At 40.9% G+C, this 20915-nt stretch overlaps 1 protein-coding gene across 1 annotated transcript in view; it reads right to left on the bottom strand.

Annotated features, from left to right (window-relative positions):
• The window catches only part of LOC112251512 (disks large-associated protein 2-like), a 47401-nt gene extending 31080 nt beyond the window's left edge, over positions 1 to 16321 (bottom strand). The window contains exons 1-4 of the mRNA XM_024422502.2: positions 15890 to 16321; positions 14242 to 14468; positions 4799 to 4976; positions 3445 to 3664 (exon numbers count right to left, since the gene is read on the bottom strand). Coding sequence (XP_024278270.1) covers positions 3445 to 3664; positions 4799 to 4976; positions 14242 to 14399 — 556 coding nt within the window. The 5' untranslated portion in view covers positions 14400 to 14468; positions 15890 to 16321. The remainder of the gene's footprint in view (positions 1 to 3444; positions 3665 to 4798; positions 4977 to 14241; positions 14469 to 15889) is intronic.
• Between the last annotated feature and the right edge of the window lie 4594 nt (positions 16322 to 20915).

Raw genomic sequence — 20915 nt, 5'->3', positions numbered from 1 at the left:
GCATTTGTGATCCCTTTATCAGATGCATTTGTGATAGTTGAAACTCGAAAAAGAGACAATGTAAAACTTAATGAAGAGGTGCTCTTCAGACACTGAAGTGGTCTCCAGAATTAGAATGCTCTCTAACACAGCTCTATCTGGCATACTAAAATACGGAAAGGAATTATTCAGCCAGGTACACTGAGCCACTTGAGCGATGCATTTTGACTCACATACTGCAGGCTTTTCATGGTGTTTTTACACTGCCTTCTCACTCATCTGAATGAACATCAACCCTCCACAGTCTTTCCATCTTTTCACTGCACTGCACCATGGGAAGCGGAACCCCGTTGGTTCCTAGCATAAGCCATCATTACCAATCAGTTTCAAATGAAAATACCATTCTCTGAATTAAATCAAAGCATGGTTCTCCCCCAAAAAATTCTTAAGTGTTTTCCAATGGTTTCCTTTTCCTTTTTTTTTGTGCAACAGAAAAGATGAAAAGGCAATGAAAAATCACAACTCAAGTCATTGGGCCGAGAAGCAGTTATGAACCCTATTGAACATATCAGGTCCCTCACCATGAGGTTGATTGGACCATGTAGAGTTCCCAGTGGCGGGTAAATCCCCCCTAAAGGGCTGCACCAGGGAGGGGCTGCAATCCCACAGTCAAAGACAGCTGATAACTTCCAGGCCAAGGGTCAACCCAGCCACATGTGGCCTTTACAGAGGTTGACTTTCATAGGAAGAAAACCCCCCACAAAACTACTATGACAAATGCTCTCATTGTCACTGACTGTTGACAGTGACAATGTGATAACATTCAGTGCTATTTCATGGCTGAGGTACGAACACACTATGTGTTAGACTGGAAAGTACAGCTTTATCATATAGTTCCACCAATGAGTCGCTTTTAGAGCACTTGAAAATAGAGACACTTCAAACAACTCGCAAAAGCCAGTGAGGCACCATCATCACATATACAGTATAATTCTGGAATATTAATGCATACGAACAAGGAATTCAAGGCCTCTGAGTTTTGTGAGTTGTTCGGACCCCTGTTGGTTTCTCATTGTGTTTAAATCAGATTTTTCTATCCTGCTGTTATATCAAAGTGGTCATTTTTTATCTATTGCTGAGAAGGCAGTGCAAAAAAACACACACATATATATATATAGATATATGTATGCGTGTTGTCATTAAAATACCTGTGACAGGCATCCAGCTGTTCTGTCCCCCTGGTTATCCTTCCAGAGATGCATGGCTGGTCAGATTGGGAGGGGGTGTTGCTCTTCATCCCAATGGGGCATCATAGGATCCCTTCCCCACTCAAGGGCCCCCCGCTAGCCTCGACATTCTTGCATTTTGGTTGGTAAGCGATTTAGAATTCAGATCTCATTTCCGAATTGTATAAGTCAGTGGCATGGCCAGTCAAATACTGTGGATCATTCACTTCATTTCAAGGCCACTATTCCCTCAAAAATGACACCAAATGGTCGATACCATGTAAAAAATATTTGCAATATGGCTTGAGATGGAGGCATCAGGTCAGCCAATTATTTCCCTGAGGATCACTAACATATCCTGTTCCATAGCCCAGTCGGATGTGACTGTATTTGGAGAGAAAAAAGTCCTAGAGAACTACTCATTAAAAAATACAAATATATACAGAAAACGCTGGGAGTAACCGACACCCATTTGAGAGCCAATTTAGTGAGCCAATTGTGAAGCAGACAATTTGACCAGAGAGCTTATTGGGTGAAAGGAGTTCAGCAGGTAAGACGGTGGGATTGGAGGACTTCCTTGATCCTCAGTACTTCAGTCACATCGTAGGCTGAGGGGATTCTGACTGTGCAACCCAATTGAGCATGACAAGATAAACAAACAAAAAAACTCCAGATTGTACAAGAAAACAGGTAAACCAACAGAAAACAAACAAATGCAGAGGTCTAATACAATTGATTTTACAAAATGTATTAAAATCCCGGTCATAATATTGTCAAATGAAAAACGTCATATGAAATGATAGTATTTCAATAGGGTTCATAGCTTTACTCTTCCAGGCATACACCAAATGCACTAGATCAATTAGGTTAGAGGCAGCAGTGGTTCTGTTTGCACAAAGAACCAGATATGTTGATGTTTTTGACGATGACATTGTGTGTACAATGTTGCACAAAACCTTCAAATCCCTGAATGTTTAATATCAAATCAGCAAATACTACAACAAATTGACTTGGTATCCTCACAATTACTAAGACGATGTTTACATTATTCTACAGACACACTTACAGGAGCAATTAGGGTTAAGTGCCTTGCTCAACAGCACACCGACAGATGTTTTCACCTAAGAGGTCATCTAAATGTGAGATTTAGGACAATGAGAAAGTGTCTAATACGTTGGCCCTACAGGTTAAAGTAGCTTTTGACATTTCTTTTGCGAGAGCGCTACTCTAGTCAAACCCTCTTCGAACCTTGTCAAACTTCAGGTCAACTGATCAATCTCCCTGAAACACATGATTGCCAGACTACCTGATGAAAGACCATTGAATATTATCTTCTGATCTGGCTACATCAAAAATGATCACTATTCCAAATGAAAGCTTCATTTATATAATACCTCCAAATGTGGTTTTATGCAACACAATACAACAATATAGAATAACGTAATATATTTTATGCACTCTGAATTGACTTTACTAGTAAGTTCCTTTGTGCAACCAGTACCCTATCTGAGTTTGTTGACTTACCGTATGTCGGTTACAAGTTTTTGCTGTCTTGTGTTCTGTGGGCTTATAAGCCAAGATCAGTTAGAGACGCTAGTGTAATGAACTGGTCAAACAAAGCATGGATGGGGGAAACCTAAGACCTCTCGAGGAGACTATGAGCCTTCCTAACACTCTCTAGAGGTCTTTACAGCCCTCCTCCAACCACTGTTCTGTTTCACACTTAACCCTTCCCTACCCGACTCACACTCTCTACACACGACACATATATCAATGAGATTATCATGCTCGATACAAGGCCTGTTTCTCTTACACATGCCAAGTGCTGTGAGTGTGACTGTCGTGTGTCGTGGGTTTAACTTCTCATTGGGCTGGTTTGAATGAGTCCCCCTCCCATCCTCTACTCCGGGTCCAGCTTTGCCACCGCCACATGTGACGAATCAGAAAGCGAATCAGAAAGCTAAAGCTAAGGGTAATGATGTATATGGACTGTGCAAAGCAACACGCTTGCAAGCAAATCCCTCAGAACACTCAGGATATGCAGAGGCAAGACAAACAAGAGACACACAACAGTGACAGTAGCCAAAAGGAAACGACCGGAATCATTCAACCCAGCATCTCTTCAAGCTCAAGGGTACCCCCCACTGTACATATGTAGGTATGTACGCATGTTATAGAATGTATGAGGAGTATGTTTTCTAAGCCTTCTCTCATTTTTCTTTTGAGGTCGTACTGTTACCTGTTGTGGATCTGAGAGTTGAAGTGACAGTGGAGGATGTCATTGAAGGCAAGCAGTCGTCGTCTTGGGAATACCCAGCCTGAATTGCACGCAGGTAACTGTGGCTTCGAGTGCGGAACGAGCCAGGCAGGTCCAAGGCCTCCATGGCCTGGGATTCTACTTCGCTAAAAACGGACTCGCAAACTGACTCAAACTGGCCATTGACCTCAGTCTCACTCACCTGAGAGACAAAAACAGGAATAGCAGTCCTTAATTTTTCCTCTTCCTTTCTCTTTCTCACTTTGACTCTTCCCCTTTAGCACAGTAAATATGAAGGAGTGTTAGCATGGGAAAGAATAAACAAGCAGATAAAAACCAGCAAATGAAAAACAACAAAAACAATGCATCATTTTGGTATACCGTTTCAAGACGTACTATTCCACTGCAGGTCATCGTCACAGACGTACATACGTTACTACTGTGACAAAGGGGAAAGCAGGTGTCCTTTCAAGAACCTATTCAAAGGCAGAGATGACGGTGCAACACAGTAAAAAAACGACATGCGGTTAACGGAATTTCAATGTTGCGAATATATATATATTTCCATCGCAATGCACCCAATATAACGGCAGGCGGGAAGCCGTACTAACGTCATCTGTGTGAGGCGATTTTTTTTTTTTAATAGCACCAAGGTTGGTTGAGATATTGTGCCAAACGTGTATTAAAATCCATCCAGTCTATATTACGCAGTGCATAAAAGCCTGCTACTATGTAATAAAAATGACTGCAAAGAATGTATTAAATCATTGTATCTTGTACCTAATATTCAGTTGCAACGGATAAAAAGCATGCTTTATAGTATAACTCCTGCTGTTCAAACATAAAAAACATTGTCTAGACCGACTGAGCAGTTCAACACAACTTCTAGTAGTGTGCATGAACTTACTTAACGGGTAACTTGAACTTGTAATGGAATAAATATTTAAGTGAACAGATATGTACAGTATGGTACTGCTTGTTTATGCAACGTCACCAATAGCAAATCTATGGACTTCACACGCGTAGTTCTGAAGATGTGCACTGAACATAGTCAAAATAGGATTCATTGTAAATAAGCATTACCAATGACAACTCAACCTATCAATAAAACCTAATCCTGCAGACAATAACAGCTAAACATCTCATGGAGTGGGGGGGATCAGGTTGTGACTAATGTATTTCTGTAAATAACTATATTATTTTTGCCACCCCTTTAGCAAACAACAGAAGGTTCCACCCACTCTACCAACATGGTGGCATCTACAGTATCTCTCAATCCTCCTACTCCTCCAGGGCTCCTGGTGTTCCCCCTGTGAGGGGCCTGCGTGGGACTCACCTGGCTGACGCAGCTTGCCTGACTGAGGGTGCTAACCGCGCGCATGTAGCTCTGGTTCCGGGATCGGAACTGAGGGCCGAGGGGTATATGGTGTTGGGGGTAGTTGGTGGCTGGGTCCAGGGTGACACTGGGATGGGGCCGCATCATGTCTCGGGTGGTTTGCAAGTGGTAGCTCTGACTGTACAGAGAGAGAGAGAGAGAGAGAGTGGATAGACAAATATGAGAGGCATTGTGAGTCAGACACAGGGCTGTGGTGGTCATGAAATTTTGTCAACCGGTTATAGTCCTGCAAAAGACTGCCGGTCTCACGATAATTGACTGTTAATTAACAAACACGTTTAGCATCTCCAGGCCTCCACACATATTGTAGAAGCCACTGATGTGCGCCTTTGGAACATCTACATTAAAAAAAGTATCATGAATAAATTGCAATATATATCATCGCAATAAAGCTCTTATTTATTCTAAACATGATGATATTAAGAAAATGTATTTCAGAATATGAGTTGGTTCACTTAGCAGACAAGATACAAGTCCCGTGCCACTATTTTACAGAGGATGTTTCGACATTTTGTTACGTTACAACCTTATTCTAAAATGGATTAAATAAAAACATTTACTCAGCAATCTACACACAATACCCCATAATGACAAAGCGAAAACAGGTTTATATTTTTTTTGCAAATGAATTAAAAATCAAAAACAGAAATAACTTATTTATATACAGTGCATTCGGAAAGTATTCAGACCCCTTGACTTTTTCCATATTGTTACATTATAGCCTTATTCTAAAATTGATCAAATAGTTTTTTCCCTCATCAATCTACACACAATACCCCATAATGGCAAAGTGTGTAGATTGGTGAGGAAAAAATCCATTGAATCAATTTTAGAATAAGGCTGTAACAACAAAATGTGGGAAAAGTCAAAGGGTCTGAATACTTTTGGAAGGACAATGACCTTTTATAGTAAGAATGTCATTTAACTTAGCTGAATAAAATAGAAAGGATATTTTTCCCATTCCAGAGCGAATATGCATATGAAATGGCTATGTGGAGCTTAAAAGTGATCATTTGAAACACGTCCTATACACTAGATTTAGAGGTTTTTGTCAAATGTGGTTGTTAATGATACACACCTTAGAATGTCTTAGAAATCAAAACATATTTGGGCTGCATGATGCGACTACAGGCTGTTGACGATTTGCGATTTGCAGAAAAATGTTGCGCCGTAATCCTTGCCTCAGGCTGCACACGCTGTTCTCTCATCAAGTGATCATATTTTCATCTGTCAGACTATTCTCAATTTAAATCGGGTCTTCACTTATGTAAAATTAGTTTAGATTAGAATTGCCCATTCTCAAATGGGCAGGAACAGGGACAGGGGTAAAAATACATGACATCCGTATGCACTCGAATAGTGAATGGAGGCTGCCTTCCCGCTGGTTCACTTTTCAATCGTGGATAGGCTGCTCCCATTTCATAGCAGAACATGTGATTAATATGAGCATCTGAGAAATAAATATAGTAGCAGCTGAACTCCTTCTCTTTTTAACATTGAGCGCTGTTGCCTTCAAGTAGCATCGGCCTCCGATTCCAGAAGTTGCAAGTTCAAATCCAGTGATAGAATGTTGTTTCGGTTATATTTCTTATTTCTATCCCAAATCTTAACCCTTACCTTAACCATTCGGAGGTAATGCCTAACCTTAAAAATTCAGAGTTAATGCCTAAACTTAACCTTAAACACATACAAATGTTATATTTGGAAGAAGTCGAAATTTGACTTTGAGAAACATGGGCGAACGTCTAATTTTGTCGTGAGATTAAGAGCTGCTTGAATAATACAGGCCACACTCAAAAGCTATTACTGGAATTAGTTTAATTTTGGAGTAGAGGCTAGACCAATTATGTACCAAATTATGTATTGTATAATAGCACCATCATTATTTTAATTCCTGGGGTTTTTGTATGCACAAGTGTATGCATAAGACCTAATATGTGTAACGGTTGTTGGTGGAAGAAGGTGAGGACCAAGGTGCAGCATGGTACGTGTTCATCCTTTCATTAATGGAACTGAACACTGATTAACAAAACAACGACGAGAACAACCGAAACAGGTCTGTCTGGTGCAGACACAAAAACAGAAAACAACTACCCACAAAACTCAGGTGGGAAAGGCTACCTAAGTATGGTTCTCAATCAGGGACAACGATAGACAGCTGCCCCTGATTGAGAACCACACCCGGCCAAACAACAAAGAAATCAAAAACGTAGAAAATGAACATAGAATGCCCACCCTAGTCACATCCTGGCCTAACCAAAATAGAGAATAAAAACCTCTCTATGGCCAGGGCGTGACAATATGCGTATGTGTTTTGAATGAATCATCACCTTAGAAAGCGCTGTCTATTTCGTTGTTAGGCTTTAAAACAACATCCACAGCGACCATATTTCCACTCAGTTTCAACCTGTTGTTGAACTTCTTTCTTCAAGTTGATCGATGAGGTGAGTTTTAAAAGCATGACACTGTTTTGAAGATAAGTGGTTTGATGTGATTTTTGATTGCATTTGCATTGATGTCAGAGTGGTAAGAGGGACAATAGAGCCCTGATTACCAGGCCATTAGGACCTGATGCTCGTTAGTGAGTTGGGTACCACCAACGCATGTCCAGAGTTCATAAAATGAGATTACCGTGACTCAAAGGTCACGTGGAATTTTACTGTGGTCATAACTCATGACTTCCGGTGTGGCGGTAATACGCTCACCACAACAGTCCTAGTCAGACATCCCTGGAAAATGCTCAGGGCTAAAGACCCAACAATGTCACATACTGTTAAACAGGTAACCTGGCTTACATGTAGTACATATGTATCCAGGTTATGTTGTGTTGTGACCAGCAGGGTATTGGTGTGCCCAGCTTATATCGCTCACTGAATATAACACTGTGCTTGCGGCAAAAGTGACTCATCCTCCTACAACATTAGCAGCATTATTGCAATCAACTCTAAACTATGATGACACGTGCAGATATCGCAAGCCCCAAAAACACAGGTGACTCGCTAGCCCAACAATTACAGTTTGCACATCCCACCTACACCTCCCATTAGTAAAATATACGCTTCTCAGAGCTTCAGTAATAATGGAGTGTGGAAACGAGGCTTAATGTGTGTCTGTGTGTGTGGGACAAAAGCAGGAAGTGAGACAAAAGCAGGAAGTGAGTAGATTCCCAGTGATATGACGATTAAGCCGTGGGTGATAAAAGGATAGGGAGTCTGAGCGTCACACAGGACTGATACATGCAGGGCACCTCACCAGGTTCTCTCTCGGTGTGTGTGTGTGTGTGTGTGTGTGTGTGTGTGTGTGTGTGTGTGTGTGTGTGTGTGTGTGTGTGTGTGTGTGTGTGTGAGTGCATGCATGCGGGCGTGAGTGCGGGTAGACCTCCAGAACACAAGCAACTGTCCTGTTCTGGAAGGGTGATTTTCAAAGCCAGCTTAGAATAACAATAAACTAAGACACATCTCAGGGGGAGAGCCGATGCATCCTCTGGGTCACAATCAGGAAGGGAAGATATTCTGCTCTGACGCATTCAACAGTACAAGGTAAGGAAAATGTTATCGTAACCATCCTTACTGCTTCCATGATCCCCTGCCAAGCCATGCTACATATCTAGCTGTACATTCTTTTGCTGGTGTCTTTCATTTTCTGTCCAATCATTCTATTATTTGTATTACAATATCACTCTGTACCACTGTCCTTCTTCCTATAGCTTACCTAAAGCGTATTTATCTATGAATCTATGGAGTGTTGCTTGTCAAGAGGGGAATGAGTGCAAACAGGCACTGTACAGTTAGGTCCAAAATTATTGGCACCTTGGATAAACATGAGCAAAAGAGACTGTATAAAATTAATAATACAAATACTGAGTTATGTTGTGCATTTATAATAGTGGGGCAAAAAAGTATTTAGTCAGCCACCAATTGTGCAAGTTCTCCCACTTAAAAAGATGAGAGGCCTGTAATTTTCATCATAGGTACACTTCAACTATGACAGACGAAATTAGAAGAAAAAAAATCCAGAAAATCATATTGTAGGATTTTTTATGAATTTATTTGCAAATTATGGTGGAAAATAAGTATTTGGTCACCTACAAACAAGCAAGATTTCTGGCTCTCACAGACCGGTAACTTCTTCTTTAAGAGGCTCCTCTGTCCTCCACTCGTTACCTGTATTAATGGCACCTGTTTGAACTTGTTATCAGTATAAAAGACACCTGTCCACAACCTCAAACAGTCACACTCCAAAGTCCACTATGGCCAAGACCAAAGAGCTGTCAAAGGACACCAGAAACAAAATTGTAGACCTGCACCAGGCTGTGAAGACTGAATCTGCAATAGGTAAGCAGCTTGGTTTGAAGAAATCAACTGTGGAAGCAATTATTAGGAAATGGAAGACATACAAGACCACTGATAATCTCCCTCGATCTGGGGCTCCACGCAAGATCTCACCCCATGGGGTCAAAATGATCACAAAAACGGTGAGCAAAAATCCCAGAACCACACGGGGAGACCTAGTGAATGACCTGCAGAGAGCTGGGACCAAAGTAACAAAGCCTACCATCAGTAACACACTCAAATTTGATTTGATTTGATTTTGAAATCCTGCAGTGCCAGACGAGTCCCCCTGCTTAAGCCAGTACATGTCCAGGCCCGTCTGAAGTTTGCTAGAGAGCATTTGGATGATCCAGAAGAAGATTGGGAGAATGTCAGATGAAACCAAAATATAACTTTTTGGTAAAAACTCAACTCGTCGTGTTTGGAGGACAAAGAATGCTGAGTTGCATCCAAAGAACACCATACCTACTGTGAAGCATGGGGGTGGAAACATCATGCTTTGGGGCTGTTTTTCTGCAAAGGGACCAGGACGACTGATCCGTGTAAAGGAAAGAATGAATGGGGCCATGTATCGTGAGATTTTGAGTGAAAACCTCCTTCCATCAGCAAGGGCATTGAAGATGAAACGTGGCTGGGTCTTTCAGCATGACAATGATCCCAAACACACCGCCCGTGCAACGAAGGAGTGGCTTCGTAAGAAGCATTTCAAGGTCCTGGAGTGGCCTAGCCAGTCTCCAGATCTCAACCCCATAGAAACTCTTTGGAGGGTGTTGAAAGTCCATGTTGCCCAGCAACAGCCCCAAAACATCACTGCTCTAGAGGAGATCTGCATGGAGGAATGGGCCAAAATACCAGCAACAGTGTGTGGAAACCATGTCAAACGTTTTCTGTAAGTCTTCACCTCTGTAATTGCCAACAAAGGGTATATAACAAAGTATTGAGATAAACTTTTGTTATTGACCAAATACTTATTTTCCACCATAATTTGCAAATAAATTCATAAAAAATTCTACATTGTGATTTTCCGGATTTTTTTTCTAATTTTGTCTGTCATAGTTGAAGTGTACCTATGATGAAAATTACAGGCCTCTCTCATCTTTTTAAGTGGGAGAACTTGCACAATTGGTGGCTGACTAAATACTTTTTTGCCCCACTGTATTTTATGCTAATACAATTGCTCAGATGCAGAGATTTTGTTTAACAAATAATACTTTTCCCAAAAAACAATAAGAGGTCTAAATGATTGCCACCCCTGTTTTTAATACCTTTCAATAGCTCACCTTGCAAGGATAACACTGAACCTTTTTCTAAAATGTTTCATGAGATTGGGAGGGATCTTGGACCATTCCTCCATACAGAATCTTTCCAGATACTTGATATGGACTGCCCTCTTCAATTCAAACCAAACAACAGGTTTTCAATGGGGTTCACGTCCGGAGACTGAGATGGCCATTGCAAAATGTTGATTTTGTGGTCAATTAACCATTTCTTTGTGGATTTTGATAAGTGCTTAGGGATACTGTCTTGCTGGAAACTTACGGCAAAGTTTCAGCCTCCTGGGAGAGGCAATCAGGATTTTGGCTAAAATGTCCTGGTATTTGTGTAAAGTTCATGATGCCGGTGACCTTAACCAGGACCAGTGGAATCAAAATAGCCCCATAATATCAAAGATCCACCCCCATATTTTACAGTAGGGGTTCTGTTCTGCATATCCATCTTTCTTTGTAAGCAAAACCCACCATCGGTGTGCATGCGTCTATTTTCATGTCATCGGACCACAACACCGGTTCTAATCCAAGTGCCAATGCTGTTTAGCAAACTCCAGGTGTTTACATTTGTTGGATGAAATGAAAATGGAGCTCTTTGGTAACACACACCAGTGGTGGGTTTTGCATCAAAAGAAAGATTAGCATTTTTTTTTTGCATACAATTTGTATTTATTATTTATTTTATACAGTCTTTTTGCTCATCTTTATCAAGGGTGCCAATAACTATGAATCTGACTATATGTGCTGAGTGAGACATATCAATTTCTCCTTTATGAAGACATTCAAATAAATAGATTTTATTGTCAGACAATTTATTTTCATGTTTAAAACCTTGTCCCTTGACCATGACATTGGAGAGAAGTGACAGGGTTGCCATAGCCTTGTCAACAGTGCTGTGATGCACATTTCCTCTGTAAGGTGACGGGCAAATATTGAAATAGCAGTTGAAAAACGTCAGATATACCTGCATTGGTCTGTGACACTCACCAGCTAGAATACTTCTTTTATATCAGAGCTGATGAACAGAACTGGGTTGCAATTACTAAACAAAGGCAGTGAAGTGGCTGCAAACCAATTGGCCAAACAAATGTAGCAAAGCTCTTAGTCATGCATTTACACAGGTTGTTGATGCACTGGGGTAGAATAGGAACATGTCACAGCCAATCGTAACCAAGGAGTTATTCTTACTCTGTTGCCCAGCAACATCGAATGACATGTCTAAATCATGCATGCTCCCCCCAGAATGTCCCACTGCAGACAGAGGTCACAGAGACATGAAATGGATATAACAGCCAGGTAAAATAATGTCATTGCTTTAGCAAGCTAGAGGTGTATACAGTATAACTACTGTAGGAGAGTTACTGTAAAACAAACAGGCAGGAGGGACACAAAAATGACAAAAACACTGTTGGCAGTGTCTGACTTTGATGAAATTCAACGATGAAAGCCGGGGTTAGGGTTGAAAACCGCTTGCAAAAAGCCTAGGCTAGGGTTAAGTTTTTTTTAAATGGCGTGTCAAAAAGGCGGAAGCCGTGTTCAGGGTTTTGAAAGGGGGTCAAGATCCAGCCAAGATAAAGGTCAGAGCTTCTGCATTATTTACGGTAATCCAAGAGCCACTATCGGAGCGAAAATATCATTTTAAATCCTGCCATCCAATCTAATGTCCAAACCAAGATTATGAGCACAGTTATTTAAAGTATTCAGTAATTATTCAGTAATGCAGCCAAATGTTTACCCAAAGCCGTGTCAGTAATGCTGTGTAATATATAATTCACACCCGACTGTCATTCCTGTAACAATTCATAAACAATTGTTGCCTTGTCTGTAACAATCCCAAAATATACTGTATGACAGTATATTCTAGAGGTCGCCCGATTATGATTTTTCAACGCTGATACCGATACCAATTATTGGAGGACCAAAAAAAGCCAATGGCGATTAATCGGACGATTTAAAAAAATATATTTTTTTTTTAAAAATGTATTTGTAATAATGACAATTACATCAATACTGAATGAACACTTATTTTAACTTAATATAATACATCAATAAAATCTATTTAGCCTCAAATAAATAATGAAACATGTTCAATTTGGTTTAAATAATGCAAAAACAAAGTGTTGGAGAAGAAAGTAAAAGTGCAATATGTGCCATGTAAGAAAGCTAACGTTTAAGTTCCTTGCTCAGAACATTAGAACATATCAAAGCTGGTGGTTCCTTTTAACATGGGTCTTCAATATTACCAGGTAAGAAGTTTTAGGTTGTAGTTATTATAGGACTCTTTCTCTCTATACCATTTGCATTTCATTAACCTTTGACTATTGGATGTTCTTATAGGCACTTTAGTATTGCCAGTGTAACAGTATAGCTTTTGTCCCTCTCCTCACTAGGAACCTGGAACACAACGACAACAGCCACTCTCGAAGCAGCGTTACCCATGCAGAGCAAGGGGAACAACTACTTCAAGTCTCAGAGCGAGTGACGTTTGAAACGCTATTAGCACGCACCCCGCTAACTAGCTAGCCATTTCACATTGGTTACACCAGCCTCATCTCGGGAGTTGATAGGCTTGAAGTCATAAACAGAGCAATGCTTGGCGCACAATGAAGAGATGCTGCCAAAAAACACGAAAGTGCTGTTTGAATGAATGCTTACGAGTCTGCTGCTGCCTACCACCGCTCAGTCAGACTGCTCTATCAAATCATAGATTTAGTTATAACATAATAACACACAGAAATACGAGCCTTAGGTCATTAACATGGTCGAATCCGGAAACTATCATCTTGAAAACAAGATGTTTATTCTGTCAGTGAAATACGGAACCGTTCCAAATTTTAGCTAAGGGGTGGCATCCATTAGTCTAAATATTCCTGTTACATTGCACAACCTTCAATGTTATGTCTTAATTATGTAAAATTCTGGCAAATTAGGTGGCCCAAACTGTTGCATATACACTGACTCTGCGTGCAATGAATGCAAGAGAAGTGACACAATTTCACGTGGTTAATATTGCCTGCTAACCTGGATTTCTTTTAGCTAAATATGCAGGTTAAAAAATATATACTTCTGTGTATTGATTTAAGGAAAGGCATTGATGTTCATGGTTAGGTACACATTGGAGCAACGATACGCACCGTATCGATTATATGCAACGCAGGACACGCTAGATAAACTAGTAATATCATCAACCATGTGTAGTTAACTAGTGATTATGATTGATTGTTTTTTATAAGATAAGTTTAATGCTAGCTAGTAACTTACCTTGGCTTACTGCATTTGCGTAACAGGCAGTCTCCTCATGGAGTGCAATGAGAGGCAGGTGGTTAGAGCGTTGGACTAGTTAACTGTAAGGTTGCAAGATTGAATCCCCCGAGCTGACAAGGTAAACATCTGTCGTTCTGCCCCTGAACGAGGCAGTTAACCCACCGTTCCTAGGCCGTCATTGAAAATAAGAATGTGTTCTAAACTGACTTTCCTAAAGATTAAATGAAGGTGTAATTTATTTATTTTTTAAGCGGTCCAAAAATAATCAGCCATTCCGATTAATCGGTCGACCTCTAGTATATTCATCTCTCACACTCCACACTTGCACTAGTTTGGTTTAAACATACCCTGGTAATGATAACCAGTACAGTGTCCATTTTAGAACATCCTCAGCCTCAAGCAGGAGTGATGTATGTGGCTGAGGGTGTCCTGAAACAGACACAGTAACCAGGATGTAGTGACAATTCATTATTGAAAACCAGACGTACAGTAGCTCTAGTCGAGACATTAATAGGCCTACCTTTGGGGTTCTATGTGGGGTCTCTGCATAGCTGATTTGAGGACGAGGGCGTCGGGTCGGATGGCCTTCTGGGGTGAGGTCTTGGGGCTGCCATCAGATTCGCCACCAGAGTCGTTGTCTTCTTCTCCCATGGCTTTGACGTAGCTGCTGCTGCGCATCCGCCGACACGGGATCTCCTCGTCCTGGTCCCCATCCTCTGGGTATCCACTCCACTCATCCTGAGGCACCTGTGGCAGAGAGTAGGGTTGAATATTTTTACATGGCTTAAATAATTCAACATTCAACAAAAACAGTTCTGTAGGAATGAGGTTTGGGAATTAGGCCTAATACATTATCACAGCATATTGGCTATACACTTGGCCTGCCAATATTGTACTACCCAGACCATATTATATTGAGCTTTGATAACAAAATAGATCAGTTGGTGTAACACTTGCGAGGCAAGTGTTTAAGCATGAGCTTAAATTGAAATAGCTTTTATTTTATTGGACTGAGCTATTGGACTGAGCTCAGAACTCAAATCTCCAACTTCAGCCTATTCAAAACAACTGGGAACTCTGAAAAAAAACGATCATCCAACTCGGAATTCCTTCTAGAGCTCCGACTTTTCGAACTGAAGATCACTGATGTCATGATTTGACCTCGTATTTTTCAAGTTGTTTTGAACGCAGTATTAGTCTCAGTGGAGGGAAAGAGCAGCATAGGGTCTGCCTCAGGGTCCCTGCTCCCTCCTTCCTTTCCTTTGGTGAGACTGACCAGAGAGAGGGGACACTGTCGTCTAACTGATGGCGAAACTCGAGTCGTACCGCATCTGCCTCATACACAAATTCATGTTGTTCCTGTGAAAACAAAAAGTGAAATATTCCTAGATATTAAAATAGACACGACAAGCTGCTAATAATAGCCTAAACAAAAAGTGAAATATTCCTAGATATTAAAATAGACACGACAAGCTGCTAATAATAGCCTAATAAAAACGCAGGGCCATTGATACACGTGGCTACTCATTCATTGAAGCTGCAGCGCAAGTGAAAGTAGCCTACTGAGTAGCTCGTTTTATGTTTTGTAATAGTGTTAAAAACAGTGTTGACAGTGCTGAATAAACATTAACTCACTCATAAAAATAGCAGCTCTTTGCTGTGTTCTTTGGCGGTCTCTGTGGTCATGGTTTTAAAAGTTGTGAAGTCCTACGTAGGGTCGTATCAAACATACTCGATTTTAGCCACAGATCTACTGGTCCGCCGGGTAGGACAAATTAAATAGTTCAAAACAGGAACACTTTGGCAACCCGGTGTGCAGAGCTTCTGAATCAAGCAAACCTACCGCCAGCAGTCCAACACGAATAATAATAGAAAAGGAGAGCAAGCCTTTATCGTTGGCTTTTCTGCAGAAATGTTTGGTGATCGACTATGAATGCCTTGAAGATTGCGATCGGCCGGTTGGCAACCACCGCAGAACTACATTGTAATTATGACCTTATTACACACCTCATTCAAACCATCAAACTGGGAGAGAACATGCAAAGATGGTGCAGGACATGCGGCCTACAAAGTTGCAATTAAAGTCTAGCAAATTGATTGACTTTGGACATATAACAGGGCCTATTTTACATTTGTATAATTAGTAGGCAGACGCATAAGTCTCCTACCTTTCACAATATGTCCCCTGGTAATTTGTAACGTGAGCATTAGTCTACTTCGTCTTTCTGTCTCGAATGTTGCTTCATTCCCCTCCTCATTTTCAACAGTGAAGTTTCGTTGTCCTCATCTTCTTCATAGTAATGGCATGCTTGAATCATTTAGGACTAGAATAAGACGCAGACGGCTTTCACTTCTCTTCACGAAGATTGAATGGGTATGGGTGACTGGTACAAAATAAATAACTGATTAGCCTACCGCCATCACGCATTCTCTCTCCTCCCCGTCAGTTCTATTGGCTGCTGTATATAACATTCAGCAAATAAGAGCTTGTATCCCTCTTCCAATGGTCTGTTGGTAAGCCATACGAAATGCAAACAAACAAAATCCAGTACACTATTCTAGTCTAGTTTTTCGTGGGACTCGAAGAGCGAAGGAGCGTTTTTTAATTGCCAGCGGTGCACAGGTGCGTAATGCACAAGAGACAGAGGCTATACACTTTTGCATAACCCATCATTCATTAGATATATGGCTTACACTGCATTGAATTTATTACCTGAAAATGATTATCTATTTTGGATGCAATTTGAAGGGAATTGATGCAGAGAGCGAGAAAGACGGTAAGAGCGTGCTCGCGTATGTACTGATTTAAAGCAACGATATTCAAGTGATAGGCTGCAAAAACATGTATATCTAATGTACAATTAATAAATAAGGGGACCACCGAAAGCCAGAAGGAGATGTATAAATTAGACGTGCAATCAGTCCTTATATTACTGTAACATAGGCCATGCTGCAGCAAATGTAGGCCTACCTGTCACAAAAACCGTGATGAGATCATACATGCATTGTGAACTGCCCTCCTCCTGATATGCAGTGTCTGGCCCCACCCTGAGCGTTGATGATTGATTATGCAGATAGCAGAGAGGCCATAGAGAAGCCAGATTTAGACATCTTGTATATACGGAATAAAAATAAAAACTCATGTTTCATGAGCTGAAATAAAAGATCCCAGAAATTGTCCATTTGCACAAAAAGCTTATTTCTATCATATTTTGTGCAATAATTTGTTTACATCCCTGTTAGTGAACATTTATCCTTTGCCAAGACAATCCATCCACCTGACAGGTGTGGCATATCAAGAAGTTGATTAAACAGCATGATCATTACGCAGCTGCACCTTGTGCTGGGAACAATAAGGTTACTCTAAAATGTGCCGTTTTGTCACACAACACAATACCACAGATGTCTCAAGTTTTCCCCCAGAGCTTTATTTCTCTAAAATGCATGTTTATTTCTCTACCATAAGCCAACTCCAATGTAGTTTTAAAGAATTTGGCAGTACGTTCAACCGGCCTCACAAACGTAGACCACGTGTAACCATGCCAGCGCAGGATCTCCACATCCGGCTTCTTCACCTGCGGGATCGTCTGAGGCCAGCCTCCCAGATAACTGATGAAACTGAGGAGTATTTCTGTCTGTAATAAATCTGTTTTGTGGGGAAAAACTAATTCTGGTTGGCTGGCACCGCAGTGGGTAGGCCTGGTTCCCAAGCCTATTGCTGCGCCCCTGCCAAGTCGTGTGAAATTCATAGATTAGGGCCAAATGTATTTATTTCAATTGACTGATTTCCTTATATGAACTGTCACTCAGTAAAATCATTGAAATTGTTGCACGTTACGTTTACATTTTTGTTCCATTTCACCTCATAATTGACAGTTTTCTCGTAATTATCTATCCCAGGAAAAGGGAATGGGTTTGGGCGGGAAATCTTGGTGTATCTCAGTAACCCATTTTCTGGTATTCATCCCTAGCAGAGAGCCCACCTCTGTCAGTCACATAGATCCAACTTGTCTGCACAGGTGAACATGTAGGATGTACTGTATTGTATCACACACACACACACACCTCAGCCTTGTATGCCTGCTCTCTTAGCAGTTCCTTTATTTGCAGGGACAATGGGGGCCAATTAGCCAAAGGATTGGGAGAGCTGACTCCGGCCAGAAAGAGTTTTCCCCAAACACACACAGGGACTCACTGAAGCAGAATGATCCCCATTCCCAGCCTCTGTTCTCCCCTCAGATTCCCCCCTCGCTCCCCAAAGGTCTAGCTACTCTAAATCTCCAGTCTCATTCCTCTCTCCTACTCCAAAGCCCTTTTTGTAATATTCATCTTTCTCTAACATTAAACATCTTGTATTTTAGCCAAAGATCTTTGAACCAGAACAATGGACAGTACGTGTGTGTATAGGCAGCTAAATAACAGCATGAAATATTTTACAGAAACAACTCAAAAGAAATGATCCTCGTGGCAAGATAATATTCTCTGTATGATAAGCGACAATTATCTCCAAAAACATTATATGATACAATTGTCCAAAGCACTTAAGTACTAAAATACACAAGAAATGTAGCAAAATATACTTTTTGTAAAGATGTTGTACCGCAGGCTACACCAATTCCCTTTCCACTTGGACTCCCATCTTGTACAGAAGGGTTATGAATACGACCCCCCATTGAGGCCCACTTGTGTATAGCATGGCTCTGAAGTCAGCACAGAGTGGAGTCAAACTTCCTAGGGAATGGAACTGTGGATTGCAGAATTCCAGCCCATTCCAGATTCCAAACAGGGAATGACACCACAAGCGCCTGTCGGAGTGGCGGGTCCCGGTGAGATGGGCTCTGTGTGATGAAAGGAGTGGTGTGAAAGGAGTGAGAAATAAAGGCATTGCAATCTGTCACCAAATGGCTTGTTTCATCTACAGGGAGGCTCTGTGGACTAGCTCCACTGTGCCCTGTTAAAATGTTGGGGGACAGACAGACAATCAATTCTTACATTCTTGTGACACAGGACCAATATGATTTCTCATACAATGCCGGTTTAAGCACAGTGTAGGTTTGATTGAACCCTACCTACAGTGGCTGCCATTCATTCACCTGAGGCTGTGCTCATTACTTTTACGTTGACACAGTGTAGTTAATAACAAATTATTAATTCAAGCAGCAGACAAGTTAAGTGGCAAATAATCTTGGTACTATTATTAAGTTTCAATGTCAGTAATTGTTCTGGACAATGTGATTTAAAGTACCCTCTTTTTTTTTTACATACAGTATTTACATATACATTTTTTTACATACTTACATACATACAAAAGCATATAGCTTTAGGTACCGCAGTGTACATCAACAAAAAATGAAACTCCACTGATTATAGGAACTATTGCTATGCAGTATCTAAGATAATGAGGACTTGTCCAGCGATTGTCTTTCCCATGGGCCCCAACAGCAGTTAACAAGCCTAAACAAGCGGTGCATCTCAGTAAATTAATGTCCTGTTGTAGTAAATTTGAAACTTATACTGTAAATTCACACGTCTCAGGGTCCGCCCTAGGGAGAAGAGTGTTACACAGCATAGTGAGTCAGGGGAGAAATAAAGTAATGGATTCCTCCTGAATCCTACAGTATGTCCTTTTACTCCTCCAGATTCATTTGAAGGGGAATGTACTGTAGGCAAGTGTGTAGGTTGCAGCCATAGCAACTGGAGATGAACAAGCGACATTAACACATCATGCATATGCAACAGCGTAGCCTCGACTGTAAAAGGAAAAAAGGGGCCTGCTTCGACGAACAGCAGCACAATTAATAGCGATTAAGAGATTAAGGTTAATTACATAGTGGTGTATGGTGTAAACGAACGCTTTGCCGTAAACATACACCAAAACAAAGTGGCTTGTGTTTTACTGTACGAGTGGCTCTAATTGGTGAAGTCAAAGAAGGCCCAGTAACAGTCAAAATTATTTTTCCCCCTGTGTTTTATATCACATTGTACAACAGCTGATGAAACTATCACTGTAAAAATGGGACAGTTAAACGTATGTATTCCTTTATGGGTAGTGTGATGCGTAAGACACATTTTACTGGAAGTCATTAGTGGCTGTTAAAATGCATGATCCTTTCTCTCTCTTTCATTCTGTCGGAATATAACAGGATATAATGACTACATGGAATGTGTTTCTCTGCCGACAGGATTATAACAGGATATAATGACTACATTGAATGTGTTTCTCTGCCGACAGGATTATAACAGGATATAATAAGGACTACGTGGAATGCGTCTCTCTGCCGACAGGATTATAACAGGATATAATAAGGACTGCGTGGAATGTGTCTCTCTGCCGACAGGATTATAACAGGATATAATAAGGACTACGTGGAATGTGTCTCTCTGCCGACAGGATTATAACAGGATATAATGACTACATTGAATGTGTTTCTCTGCCGACAGGATTATAACAGGATATAATAAGGACTACGTGGAATGTGTCTCTCTGCCGACAGGATTATAACAGGATATAATAAGGACTACGTGGAATGTGTCTCTCTGCCGACAGGATTATAACAGGATATAATGACTACATTGAATGTGTTTCTCTGCCGACAGGATTATAACAGGATATAATAAGGACTACGTGGAATGCGTCTCTCTGCCGACAGGATTATAACAGGATATAATAAGGACTACGTGGAATGTGTCTCTCTGCTGATAGGAATGTAACAGGATATAATAAGGACTACGTGGAATGTGTCTCTCTGCTGATAGGAATGTAACAGGATATAATAAGGACTACGTGGAATGTGTCTCTCTGCCAACAGGATAATAACAGGATATAATAAGGACTACGTGGAATGTGTCTCTCTGCTGATAGGAATGTAACAGGATATAATAAGGACTACGTGGAATGTGTCTCTCTGCCAACAGGATAATAACAGGATATAATAAGGACTACGTGGAATGTGTCTCTCTGCTGATAGGAATGTAACAGGATATAATAAGGACTACGTGGAATGTGTCTCTCTGCCAACAGGATAATAACAGGATATAATAAGGACTACGTGGAATGTGTCTCTCTGCTGATAGGAATGTAACAGGATATAATAAGGACTACGTGGAATGTGTCTCTCTGCCAACAGGATTATAACAGGATACAATAAGGACTACGTGGAATGTGTCTCTCTGCCGACAGGATAATAACAGGAT

This window comes from Oncorhynchus tshawytscha, linkage group LG05 (assembly GCF_018296145.1).
Source record: "Oncorhynchus tshawytscha isolate Ot180627B linkage group LG05, Otsh_v2.0, whole genome shotgun sequence".
In the NCBI taxonomy this organism is placed as follows: Eukaryota; Metazoa; Chordata; class Actinopteri; order Salmoniformes; family Salmonidae; genus Oncorhynchus; species Oncorhynchus tshawytscha.
This window is presented reverse-complemented; position numbering and strand designations above follow the sequence as displayed.